This window comes from Vipera ursinii, assembly GCF_947247035.1.
Source record: "Vipera ursinii genome assembly, chromosome: 5".
Classification (NCBI taxonomy): domain Eukaryota; kingdom Metazoa; phylum Chordata; class Lepidosauria; order Squamata; family Viperidae; genus Vipera; species Vipera ursinii.
This window is the reverse complement of record NC_139518.1, coordinates 40,209,094-40,221,375: the sequence shown is the minus strand read 5'-3', so window position 1 is coordinate 40,221,375 and position 12,282 is coordinate 40,209,094. Positions and strand designations below refer to the sequence as shown.

At 36.4% G+C, this 12,282-nt stretch overlaps 1 protein-coding gene across 1 annotated transcript in view; it reads left to right on the top strand.

Moving 5' to 3' along the window:
- The window catches only part of TSPEAR (thrombospondin type laminin G domain and EAR repeats), a 38,762-nt gene extending 27,083 nt beyond the window's left edge, over positions 1 to 11,679 (top strand). Inside the window, exons 7-12 of the mRNA XM_083363726.1 lie at positions 1,022 to 1,254; positions 3,014 to 3,200; positions 4,957 to 5,186; positions 7,868 to 8,055; positions 8,375 to 8,476; positions 10,283 to 11,679. Of these exons, the coding sequence (XP_083219852.1) occupies positions 1,022 to 1,254; positions 3,014 to 3,200; positions 4,957 to 5,186; positions 7,868 to 8,055; positions 8,375 to 8,476; positions 10,283 to 10,436 (1,094 nt within the window). The 3' untranslated portion in view covers positions 10,437 to 11,679. The remainder of the gene's footprint in view (positions 1 to 1,021; positions 1,255 to 3,013; positions 3,201 to 4,956; positions 5,187 to 7,867; positions 8,056 to 8,374; positions 8,477 to 10,282) is intronic.
- Positions 11,680 to 12,282: the final 603 nt, after the last annotated feature.

Sequence of the window (12,282 nt, the reverse complement as noted above, 5' to 3'; positions counted from 1 at the left end):
CGACCTTGGAGTCCTAGTGGACGATCACTTGACTATGAGCCAGCAGTGTGTAGCAGCAGCCAAAAAAGCTAATACAATCCTGGGTTGTGTAAACAGAGGCATAGAATCAAGATCATATGAAGTATTAGTACCGCTTTATAAAACTGTAGTAAGACCACACCTGGAATACTGCAATTTTGGCCACCATACTACAAAAAAAATGTTGATATTTTGGAAAAAGTTCAGAGAAGAGCAACTAAAATGCTCAAAGGCCTGGAGACTAAAACATATGAAGAACGGCTGCAGGACTTGGGTATGGCTAGTCTAAAAAAAGAAGAAATAGGGGTGACATGATAGCAGTATTCCAGTATTTGAGAGGCTGCCACAAAGAAGAGGGTGTCAAACTATTCTCCAAAGCACCAGAGGGCAGAATAAGAAACAACGGTTGGAAACTGATCAAAGAGAGAAGCAACCTGGAATTAAGGAGAAACTTCCTGACAGTGAGGATAATTAACCAGTGGAACAGCTTGCCTCCAGAAATTGTGGGCACTCCATCACTGGAGGTTTTTAAGAGGAGACTAGACAGTCACTTGTCTGAAATGGTATAGGTTCTCCTGCTTGAGCAGGGGGCTGGACTAGAAGACCTCCAAGGTCCCTTCCAGCTCCTATTCTATTCTATTCTATTCTATTCTATTCTATTCTATTCTATTCTATTCTATTCTATTCTATTCTATTCTATTCTATTCTATTCTATTCTATTCTATACTATTCTATTCTATTCTTTTTGCCATAACTAGTTTCAACAAAGTTTATATGATGTGGTATGATCCTATGAGTAGAGTGGATAAATATTTATTTGTATTGATTAATTTTGAATAAGATCAGACAGGATGAGTGAACACGTTTGAAAGAGAATTTAAGGCCAAGATACATGCACAGTGAAAAAAAGAAAAGTAGATGACCAGGAATAATTATTCTGCTGGATCATCATGTCTGCAGCATTCCCTTGATAGTGACAATTGGTTTCCTTGTCATTTTCTAGTTGAAGAAAGATTGGACTATTTGGAAGAATACCAGAGATTAGCTACAAATTCCGAAACTTTGGGCATTGAGATATTTGTCATCCCTAAGGTGGGTCTTTTTGTAGCTACTGCTAATCGCTTCACTCCTCCTGGATCAGCCATTTACAAATGGATTGATGAAAAATTTGTGCCTTACCAAAATCTCCCCACCTACCAAGCTCAGTCCTGGGAATTCTTCACTGTAGGAAAAAAGGTACAGTGTAAATTATGTATTCTTTTATTTTAAATTAAGTATTCTCTTATTTGAGTTAATCAAATCTGTTGTTAAGTAATTTATCCAAAGCTAGACAGCATAGGACTTGCATTTTCTGTGATGGAAGACAATTGCAACAAGTTAAGAGTCGTAATTTTTATGACAAACTTATTGAAGATGTCCAGGATCATTATTCAAAAGGGTGTAGTACCAAACTGATGCCGTAGAACAGTTGAAGTCGAAGTTGAGTTGAAGTCCACGAGTCATAAAAGAGCCAAGGTTGCCTACCCCTGCCGTAGAAAGAACTAAAAAAATAAGCACTGCTAAAGATTGGTTAGTAGAAACAAATCTATGGCCTATTCAGAAAACTCCTATTTTTAAAAACAACAACCATGAGAATAAAATGAAGAGACTCTAAGCTCTTGGCTAGAAATGAACATTAAAATATAAAAAAAAATGCAGGTGATCCTCAACTTACTACCACAATTAAGACCAGGATTTCTGTTGCTAAGCAAGGTAGTTGTTAAATGAGTCTTGTCTGATTTTATGACCTTTTTGCCAGGGTTATTAAATGAACCGCTGCAATCATTAAGTGAATCATGTGGTTATTAAGTGAATTCAGCTTACCTCATTGACTTTGCTTGTCGCTAAATGAATGGTTGGAAGTTGAGGACTGCCAATACGAATAAACAAGGTTTTTCTTCTTAAAAAAATGTGTGTTTGAGCATCCACCATCTCCAATGTTTGCCAGATGTGTTGGATACACACTCCATTGTTTCCATCTTTTAACAAGGTGAACTGGTCTGCAGCCTCAGTTGGGTGGACAAGTTGTAAGATTATCCTAAAACTGTCTCTGCTTGATTACCTCATTACCTACGTACTTTGGTTTGCCTTACTGCCATCTGTGTTTGTTATTGCATTGTGAGAGAGTCTGAGAATATTACCAGAAGGGTAGCCTGCTACTATTAAAATAAGAAGTGAAGCAATAGATGCTGGAAAACCCTGTTCTGCTTAATTTTCAAACTATTATTTTGTTGAGTGTAGAGCTTTCATAAAAAGGAATCGGGGGAAAAAAATCAAATGTTGGTGCACCCATTCTGATTTCAGCCAAAATCAAGAACAGGGAGGAACAATCTTTTGGTGGCCAGGAGTAAGACTTGACATATGGGGAGGGGTGGGGCCTGGTCTAAATGGGTGGAGCTGGGCTATGCATATGGCTGAGCCATATTTCCTGGGTATTGGAAAAAAGCCTATTAGAGTTTTTTTCTGTTTTATTAAATTGTGTATCTTAGAGTGTATAAAATAGTTTATGTATTCACGTGTTCCTCCACTCAAAATATATTTGGTTCAGAAACTGTTTCATTTAAATTGTAACTATAAAGTTTACATGCTTATTTCATAACTGTGTAATTATGATGTAAGGGAAACTTAAGATGAAGTTGTTTGCAGATAGAGCTGGTCTGTCTCCCTGTTTTTCCAAATATTGTATCTATGATGCCAGCAAAGCATTGGAGAATTCATATTCAGATCTGGCCTACTTTGGAGAATCCTTGATTTGATGCAAATATCTAGTGAATCTTATAAAGAAACAATGACTCAACCCAATTCAGATAAAAATGATATGTAGCCTTAAATGCATCTCTTGCTATGTTGTTGCAAGGCAAATTCATATTATGTTAAGAATTAAGTCTACAATTTTTGTGCTTGTGATTGTTCTGTGCAAAATGATTGCCTAAATTGTTGCTTCTTTGCTTTTCAGCTTTTCCTTGTAGTGGCTAATCTTGATCAGAATCCAAGGGGTCATGAGTTTTCTGTAATTTATAAATGGAACTATAGAAAAGAGAAATTTACTGTGTTCCAGAGGATTGTCACTCACAGTGCTAGGGATTGGGAGGCATTTGTCATTGATGGAGAGACCTTTCTTGCAGTGGCTAATCATAGAAAAGGTATCTGAATACTAATGTTTAATCTGCACATGTACATTTTCTTTCCTTTTTCATTGACTCCTCTTATGATTGGAATTTTGCCATTTTTATTGGCATAAGATTTGAGCCTTTAAAGTTTATAACTACATGGGGAGGCAATGATAGGATACCAGACTGAATGGCTTGTAAAAAATAAAGCCATCTAATAATCTGTACTGGGATGGTGTGGTAAATTATAGTCTATACTCTTCAGTAAAAAAAGGCCTACATCATGCAGTGGGTTGATTCATATTGATAATACTATTATCATTCAAATGATGAAAACGGATGCAAATAAGATAACCTTGATTTTTTTTTAGCAAACATTGAGATTTAAATAAATAGATAAATAGTACATTGAGTTAGGATCTTACTATATTTATGTCTTTCTGTCTTAACTTGAGAGCTAGCTTAGCACAGTAGTTAAGATTCAGACTACAAACTGGAGACTGTGAGTTCTAGTTCTGCTTTGGTCGTGAAGCCAGCTGGGTGATCTTGGGCCAGTCACTTTCTCTCAGCCTAGGAAGGAGGCAATGGCAAATCACTTCTCAAGAGCCTTGCCAAGAAAACCGTAGGGACTTGTCCTGGCAGTTTCTGATACAACTGAACAGAAGAAAAGAAAATCCTACTTTATAAGGCAGCATTCATAAACTTAGTATCTTGATTCTGGAGGTAACATATAATAGTCATGATTTATAGTCACTGGCAGCTTGATTATCCATCAGTTTGTCTAATTTGTTTGGAATAAATTTGTTTGGAATACAAGTAGAATCAATTTGAAACTAAAGAAAGATTTTGTTTGTGGAACTATCTGATCTCTGAAATAAGAATGTACCGCCATCAAGTGGTCTGCTGAGATAATATTGTCGTATAGAAGGAATTCTAAATAGATTTATGTGCTTATTATAGATATATAGATATATACGAAGTAAGCAAGGATGATGTGAAAATAAAATGTAAACATATCAGTCAGGTATTGACTGTTATCCCCATCATTTTTACAGAAATAAATAAATTAGGGGAAATGATTAATTTTTTTTGCTTAACTGATTAAAAAGTTTTAACTCTAATCCTTGCATGCCAGTTTTTTCCCCTCTCCCCTGTCACTCGTGTTCTTTTTTCCTTGCAAACCACTGTATGTTTGGGAGACCGAAATAACATCTCCACTTTCAAATTAGTACTTAGTTTACAAAGTTACTAGAACAGTTGTCCACAAAGAATGGTATTTCACTTGGAAACACATTGTTCTATATAGACTGAATTAACATTATATTCCCATAACTCAGACTTGTCTGGTTCTTCTTTCCTTCTTCCTTCTTCTCTTTGGCCAATGGGTCTGGAGACAAGATCTAATTGTTCACTTACACATTTAAATTTATGGTTTGTTACTAAGTCACAACTTAGGTATCTTTGGCTAATTTAAACCTGTGAGCAAATGGAACAGAAGCTGAAACTATGGTTTTAAAAGTAATCAAGATTCATTCTGGCTTTTCATTTAAGAGTATGGCATTGTCTTTATTACATGTATCATTCTTCTTCTTTTTTCTTTTTTTTTCATTTCCAAGTTCTGGCTTGGCTTTCCTCATCAAATTAATTTAAAAACTCAAATTAAATGAAGTTAGTAATAAACATATCTAATATCAGTGTAGTTATATGTTGTGCATCTATCATCTCCTTCTGTCTTACCGTGTTTCTACACCACATCCATTGACATTATCCTTTCCTTTCTCTTCTCTAGGAGATAACCACAATATCAATAGTGTCATATATAGGTGGAACTCTAGAAAAGGGCTTTTTGAAGCCAATCAGACTATTCCTACCTCAGGAGCCTATGACTGGGAATTTTTCACTATTGGCCCTTATTCCTTCCTGGTAGTAGCCAATACATTCAATGGAACATCAACCAAGATCTACTCTAACATCTACATTTGGCTCAATGGAGGTTTCCAGCTTTTCCAGTCAATCTCGGTAAGATATAACAATGGGAAAACCAATTTCTTTAAATGCTTAGGCAAAGTCCTGATCAAACAATTAAATTTTTATCCATTGTATGTAAATATGCATACCGGGGAATGTGATTGTAGATTTAGAACAAGAGCTCTGTCAATGTCACCTCCATAAGAAAGTCAGATTTCCCCCCACCACCACCACCACCTTTGTTTAGCTTTAGATAGGCAAATTTTTTTTGTTTTTTAACTTTTTTATATTCCATTTTTAAAGATTGTTTGTTTACCTACCTATCTTAAAGTTAGGTAAATGTTCTGTTTTCAAATGATTTGTTTCATATGGCAATGTTTTTAAAAATACTGGCTATCAGGGGAGCCTTTTATTTATGAAACACAATTTGTAACTAATTTAATAAATTAAATGAATATATCTGTAAAAGATAAGTTGGAATTGAATACTGTTGCATACAGAAAACCATGTGATTATAGTTCTATGTACACATAGAATAAGTTACATTTATGTGGATGAAAAAGTAAGTTAAAGTAGCAAGCGTGGTTTAATTGCTTGAAAAATTACCCTACCGCTTTGTCCTCTTCCACTACACTGATCTTCTTAGGTTGATGGCTAGGCTGGTATTTGTGTGGAAGTCTTTTCCTAGTGTCTGGAGGCTGTTGGATGAACAGAATATGCTGAAGATGAATCAAAACAAGATGGAGTTAGTGTTAGTCCACCGTGATTCTCAGTCAGCTCCAAAGGTGTTCCTAAGGGAGGCAGTGCTACTCTTGCGGTAATAGGTCTTCAACTTTGGTGTCCTCCTGAATTCACATTTACTTCTGGGTACCAGATGGAAACTTGAGGCCAGGATGGTCTTTTGTTTGCTGTGATTGGTGTGCTAGTTGTAGTTTGTTCTGGAGTGTGAGAAATTTGTCATTATAACTCGTGTATTTAGATTAATGTAATGCACTCTGTATGGGAGTGACTTTGAAAGCATTGTGAAACAGAATGGTATAAAATGCAATGATTAGCTTACTGGCAGGTCCAGGCCACTAGAAATATATAATATGTGGATACTGCACTTCTTATCAATACATTTCTAGTACAATTCAAAGTGCTGTTTTCGACCTATTTATATTTCATATTTGCAAGTGGTCTGTTCTGGCCTGCAATGATCCAACTTATCTCCTAGGTCTAGGAGAGGCTATTGGATGCTTACCATTTCCATGATGTGAGGAGGCCTTAGGCCACTGTTTCTAGTTATGGTCCCAATACCATGAAAAAGCTTCCACTCTTCTAGAGAATCTGTTGTGCTTAACACTTTTTGCCATTATTATTATTTGGGATGTTAACCATTGTGTATTGGCTTGGTTAATAAAGTTCTATCCAATTATTATAACTGCAGTTAGATTCAATTATTGTAACTACGTCTTGTGTTTTAACTCTATTTAATTATAAATTGTTGTAAATCTTTGATAGAATTAAATGGGAAATTTAAGCCCTAAACAAAATAAATTATCCAGATATGATTCAGAAGTGAAGGAGAAATGCTGGCAAACCACATTTATAATGTATTTTAAGAAAAATATATTAATATGTTTTATCACATATGATGAATTCATCATGAATCAAGTTGAATTTAAGTGAATATTCTTAAAAAGTGACACCCCCACATCTGAAAAAAGTTAAATAGAATCAGCCCTGGTTGGATGTGAGGTTAGGAAATCACAATGCTCTGCACTAGACTGATAAATCTTTTAAAAATGTCAAAAGTAAACCAGTGGCAGATTATTGTTGAGAAAGCCACAGGCCAAGAAAGACATGTTTTATCCAGAAGCTGAGTTCAGCTAGAAAGATTTTTCAACTTTTTTACAAATAACATTTTCCTGTTGGGTTACTCCTTATCATGAAATATAAGTTTGTGGGTCAGTTACAACAGATGTTCAATAATAGACAGCCTGAAGGGAAAACATCTGTTCGCTTTAGAGTCAAATAATCTGGGGATTACCATTAAAAAAATGTAACATTTGTACAAGCTGTTAATTGAAGCTTATAGTTAGTTAGCCTAGTGTGCCAAATTAATTTTTGGTCTCCTCAGGGTGCCTCCGATCAAAGAATGTCGACTGGTGGCCCCTAGGGGGAGGGCGTTCTCTGTGGGCGCGCCAGACCTGTGGAACCGCTTGCCGGTCGAGCTCCGGATGGCCCCCGACCTTCGCTCCTTCCGGCGTGATCTAAAAACTTATTTATTTGAGCAATCCAGCCTGGTTTGATGGGTTAGGGGTTGGGGTTTTAACTTGGTTTTTTAAATTACTGTATATATCGGGCATAATATTTAATTGTTTTTTAACTTTTGTATTTCGTTTCTAATATTTATTGCCCTGTACACCGCCCTGAGTCCTTCGGGAGAAGGGCGGTATAAAAATTTAATAAATAATAAATAAATAAATTTTTGGAGAGAAAGGCAAATCCTCTAGACCAGGGGTAGGCAGCCTTGGCTCTTTTATGACTCATGGACTTCAACTCCCAGAATTCCTGAGTCAGCATAGCTGACTCAGGAATTCTGGGAGTTGAAGTCCATGAGTCATAAAAGAGCCGAGGTTGCCTACCCCTGCTCTAGACATTTCCTCCTCACACTGGGTCAGATTATAAAATATATCCAGATATGACTCACTGAAAGTCTTCTCTTTTTTCCTCCTCCCTTTTTCTAGACTTTTGGTGCTGCTGACTGGGAGGTTTTTTACATCGGAAGCAGAGTCTTTCTTGCTGTGGCAAACAGCCATAGTTACGACAGTAGCACTGTACCACCGATCAACACCTTTGCCATTAATTCTACCATCTATGAGCTTAACATCACAGCACAGCTGTTTGTCAAGTTTCAGGACATCCCTACATACAGGTGCTTTTTCTGAGTATTGCTCAAAACATCAGCACGGGGTTCTTCTAGTTAAAAAAAAATATTTTCAGGAATGTTTGAGTTTGTTTTCATATTCTAAAAATACATCTAGAATATTGTCTTAAATTGGTCTTGCCAATAGAAATAAATAATAGAAGCATTAACATTTTCATTTTCAGAAATTATACTGATCTCAGAAAATTATGGCGTATGCTGCCTTTCCCCCACACACCCCATACTAATATAAAAGGAAACAGGGTGTGTTCATCACTGGTTCTCTGACTTTTGCAATATTTTCCTATTTGGTTTGTTTGTGTCACAGTGCTTTAGACTGGGAATTCTTTTCAGTGGGAGAAGACAGCTTTCTGGTTGTTGCAAATTCCTATGACGGTGTGACCTTCTCTGTAAACAGTATTATTTACAGGTAAGTAATAAGAGAAAATGCCTCAGTTTTGTCATTTGCATATATTAGGACATATAAAAGGACGAAAATAAAATAAAAAAGATGGAATCCCTATTATTATGTTAATCTTTAGAGGAAGAAGGGATATACTGAAGATTACTGTTCTGTCACCCTCTATTCTTGAGGCTAAATAGCAAACATCCAGATTAAAACAACTAGGTCATTGGAACAGATCTGGTGTTTAGCTGTTCCTGAAATTTCCCTTATAAATTACTTCTTCTTGTTGTACCTACATGAAAAGCTTTTGAAAATTACTTTTGAAAACTCATTTTTTCAGAACAGAAACTAAACCCTGGCTCATGCACCCAAGCTCTTTATCTAGTAAGCAAAAGGTTAAGTTTTTCCTTTTTCACTTTTTTAAAATAAAAGTGTTACATTTGATGTTCTCCACTCTGTCTCTGTGTACACACACGCACATTATGTTGGCTTCTGCAAACAGATTTTAGGTGGGAAGATGGGTGCTGTAACTGATGGGTGTTGCACATGTAGTTCAGTGCAGGTCTGTCCTCCAGATTGTCAGTGTGCAGTAGACTCCATATCAGAAACACTTACATTGGTGAACTAACTATTCAAGGGAAGGAGAGAAGGGGGGAAAATCCCCACACATTGGGCTGACCCACACTTTCTACTTGTCCCTTCAAATCTTCTCCTGGGAATTGAACCCCATAGAATAACAGCTGGTTTGAACCTCACAGAATAACAGTTGGTTACCTAAATCTGATGAGAAAACTGTCTTGTAATATCTGCCTTCCAGTGGTCAGTGAAGCTGAAAATCCCATCCAGGATATACAGTACACTGGGTAAAAAATCTAAAAACCCATCTCTCCAAAAAGATGGGTAGAAGTCATTCAATACATGCAAACATGACATAATGTGGCATTCATATTCCTTTGCTCTGAGAGATTTGAGGTAATGGTCTGTGTATGCATTTTGATAGATTACACCTGTTCTGTAGCTTTATTAGCATAAATCTCTTTCCCTATGTCCCTGTAGAGCAGACATGTCAAAGTCGCGATGTCACGTGACATCGTGCAATGTATCGGGACGGTTTTGCCATTGCTGGCAATGGGGTGGGTGCGGCTTCCGCATGATGCATCCAGCCTGTGTGCCAGCAGTTTGACACCCCTGCTGGAGAGATTGGAAAGTCCTGAACTCAAAAAAAAAAGTTCAGTAGTTATTCAGTAAGAAATTGATACAGATGATAGGAGTTGCTGGAGGCTAGCGAACACCTGGGAGCCCAGCCTGAGGAAATTTGGTTTAAATAATTCTATGTTTGAATTATCTGTATGATAATAAAACCTATCTCGAATGAATAATACACTGCTAGTAGATATGCTAAATACCTACTGTATATCAAGAATAGTCATTATGATGTCTTCTAGACATTTTGGACAGCTCCAGTCAGTACAGCCCAAACCCAAAGCATTGTAAGTGTTGTAGTCATAATAATATGGAAAATACCAAATTGCCTATTTGTGTTCTATTACATATTAGAAGTCAGACTTTTCCAATATATTGCTTGGACTCCTAAGTTCCCAGCCACCTGCCTATTGGGCCATTTTGTTTCAGAATTTGGGAACTGAGTATTTCTCAGTACATCTGGGGAATATCAGGTTGAGGAAACTCTCTTGTAGATTCTCTGAGTTTACATAAAAGGAATGTTTCTCCACTTCATTTCCACAGTAAGAAAACAACTGTAAGTACTGGAAGAATAGATTTTATGAACTGAAAATTACAAAATGAATAACTATTTTGTCTGCACTGCAGATGGCAAGGATATGAAGGTTTCGTAGCAGTTCACCATCTTCCAACATTTGGCTGTAGGGATTGGGAAGCTTTCAACACTACAGCTGGTTCTTACCTCATGTATTCAAGTGCGAAAGAACCACTCTCCAAGGTGCTGAAGCTGAAAGTTTTTTGACCTGAATGGAGATTCTTGAGTTTCCTGCCATAAGCAGAGAGCATGGACTTGGGAGGAATTGTTTTAGTTATTCAAAGCTATAATAAAATTTGTTATACTTTGATTAATACAGCCAATATAAGAAAGAGAGATTATTCTGGAGCTATTCAGCTAGTTGAGTAGGAGGCTGTTGGAAAATAGATTTTAACAGATCCTTTCTGCTATTAAGCTAAATTGCATGACTGTTCATTTGAGCTGGCCAAAGATATTTGTGAATTCAGAAACTTTGGTTCACTTATTCTACCCTGTCCCAAGTATATTTATGAACATCATCCCTATCCTAAAAAGCTGCCAATATAATTCATGCCATTAGGCATATCTCAGCATGCATTGCTTCTGAAATAGGACAGTAGAACAGAAAAGGCATCTATTTGTCATTTATCTCCTACTGAAAATGTTTGGGTATATGAATTTTTGCTGACCTCTTCCAAGTCTGAATATCAACTACTGTGACATTATGGGAAGAGCATAGGAATGGAATGTATTTATATATGTCAGTCTATTCCAGCAACACATTCATTGTCATGAGAAGAGTACTGATGTAGATCCTAGCAAAAATTGCTAGAGGTTTCTTAAAATATGAAAATCTGTAGTATATCAGATTCATGGGATCACAAAGGCCCAATTGCTTTTTGGGGGTTTTTTGGAGCAATTTCCAGTTTTGAATCTCAGGGTTTCAAAGGAAAAATAATTCTGAGCCTTACTGAGAAAATTCAAAATTCAGTTACTCCTTTACTGTATTACTGGCTGCCCTAGATTGCATGACATATATTCCTTATTGTAGAAGGGCTGTGTCTTTACAAAAAGTCTTGGATTTATTATGAGTCTTCCAGGTTTCTATTCTCCAGTTTTGCAGCATAGTTTCAAGGAAATAAAAGCCAATATTGTTTAAAAGTTTCTATTTTAGGAAATAATGCTTCTGAAATTTTTCAGTTTGGGGACATCAGGAAAGCCCAGTACTTTTATATGGATTGATGATATCTCTGCAATAAACTCCATTCCTAGCTGATTTATGTTTTCTTAGTTTATTTTCCCATGTTAGTTTGTGAATAGTAAAGCTTCTGTTTGCTGCTAAAAATGTATTCATTCACAAAATATTATATGTAAATTGATGACAGTCACATTTGTTATATGGAGGTGGAATTATTTATTACTGGGATAATATTTACAGTATTGAAAGCAGTTCCTAATAAAATAGAGTGATTTGCACCATCTCAGAGGTGCTGTGTCCGTGCTTTTTTGCATTCAAACTTCATCTCATATGAAATCTAACAACAGCTACAATGTCTGAGCTCCTATAATTTGAGAATTGAAGTTATCCAGCCTGGCTTCAACTAGACATTTATAAAAAGTAAAGCAAAGTGAGAAAAGAATTCATTGCAATACTTGTTTTTACTTCAAAAAATAAATGGTGAAATTAAGGAATTTCACATATGTGGTGTGGGGTATGTATTAAACCAAAAACACCAGATAGAACAGGAAATAAATGCATTAAGAGAAGCTCTTTATTTGCCTTGGAGTTTGCTTTGCCTATGCATCCAGGTTAGACTGTCTGCCTTCATGTGCAATGAGGAATGCTGTTATATTTTGTTCTATTTCTGGAAAGAAGTATACTGAAATTGGAAAAGGAATACAGGAGCTTAGGTCCTCAATCCAGTATACAGTTTAGTAGGTTACTCTGGGCCAGTCACTCTCTGTCAGCCCAAACTACCAGATGAAGACATGGTGGCAGGGATTAAAATGCATGGAAACACTCCTCTCCCCCATTCCATTTGCCATTCAGTTAACATGCCTTGGTATCAATAAC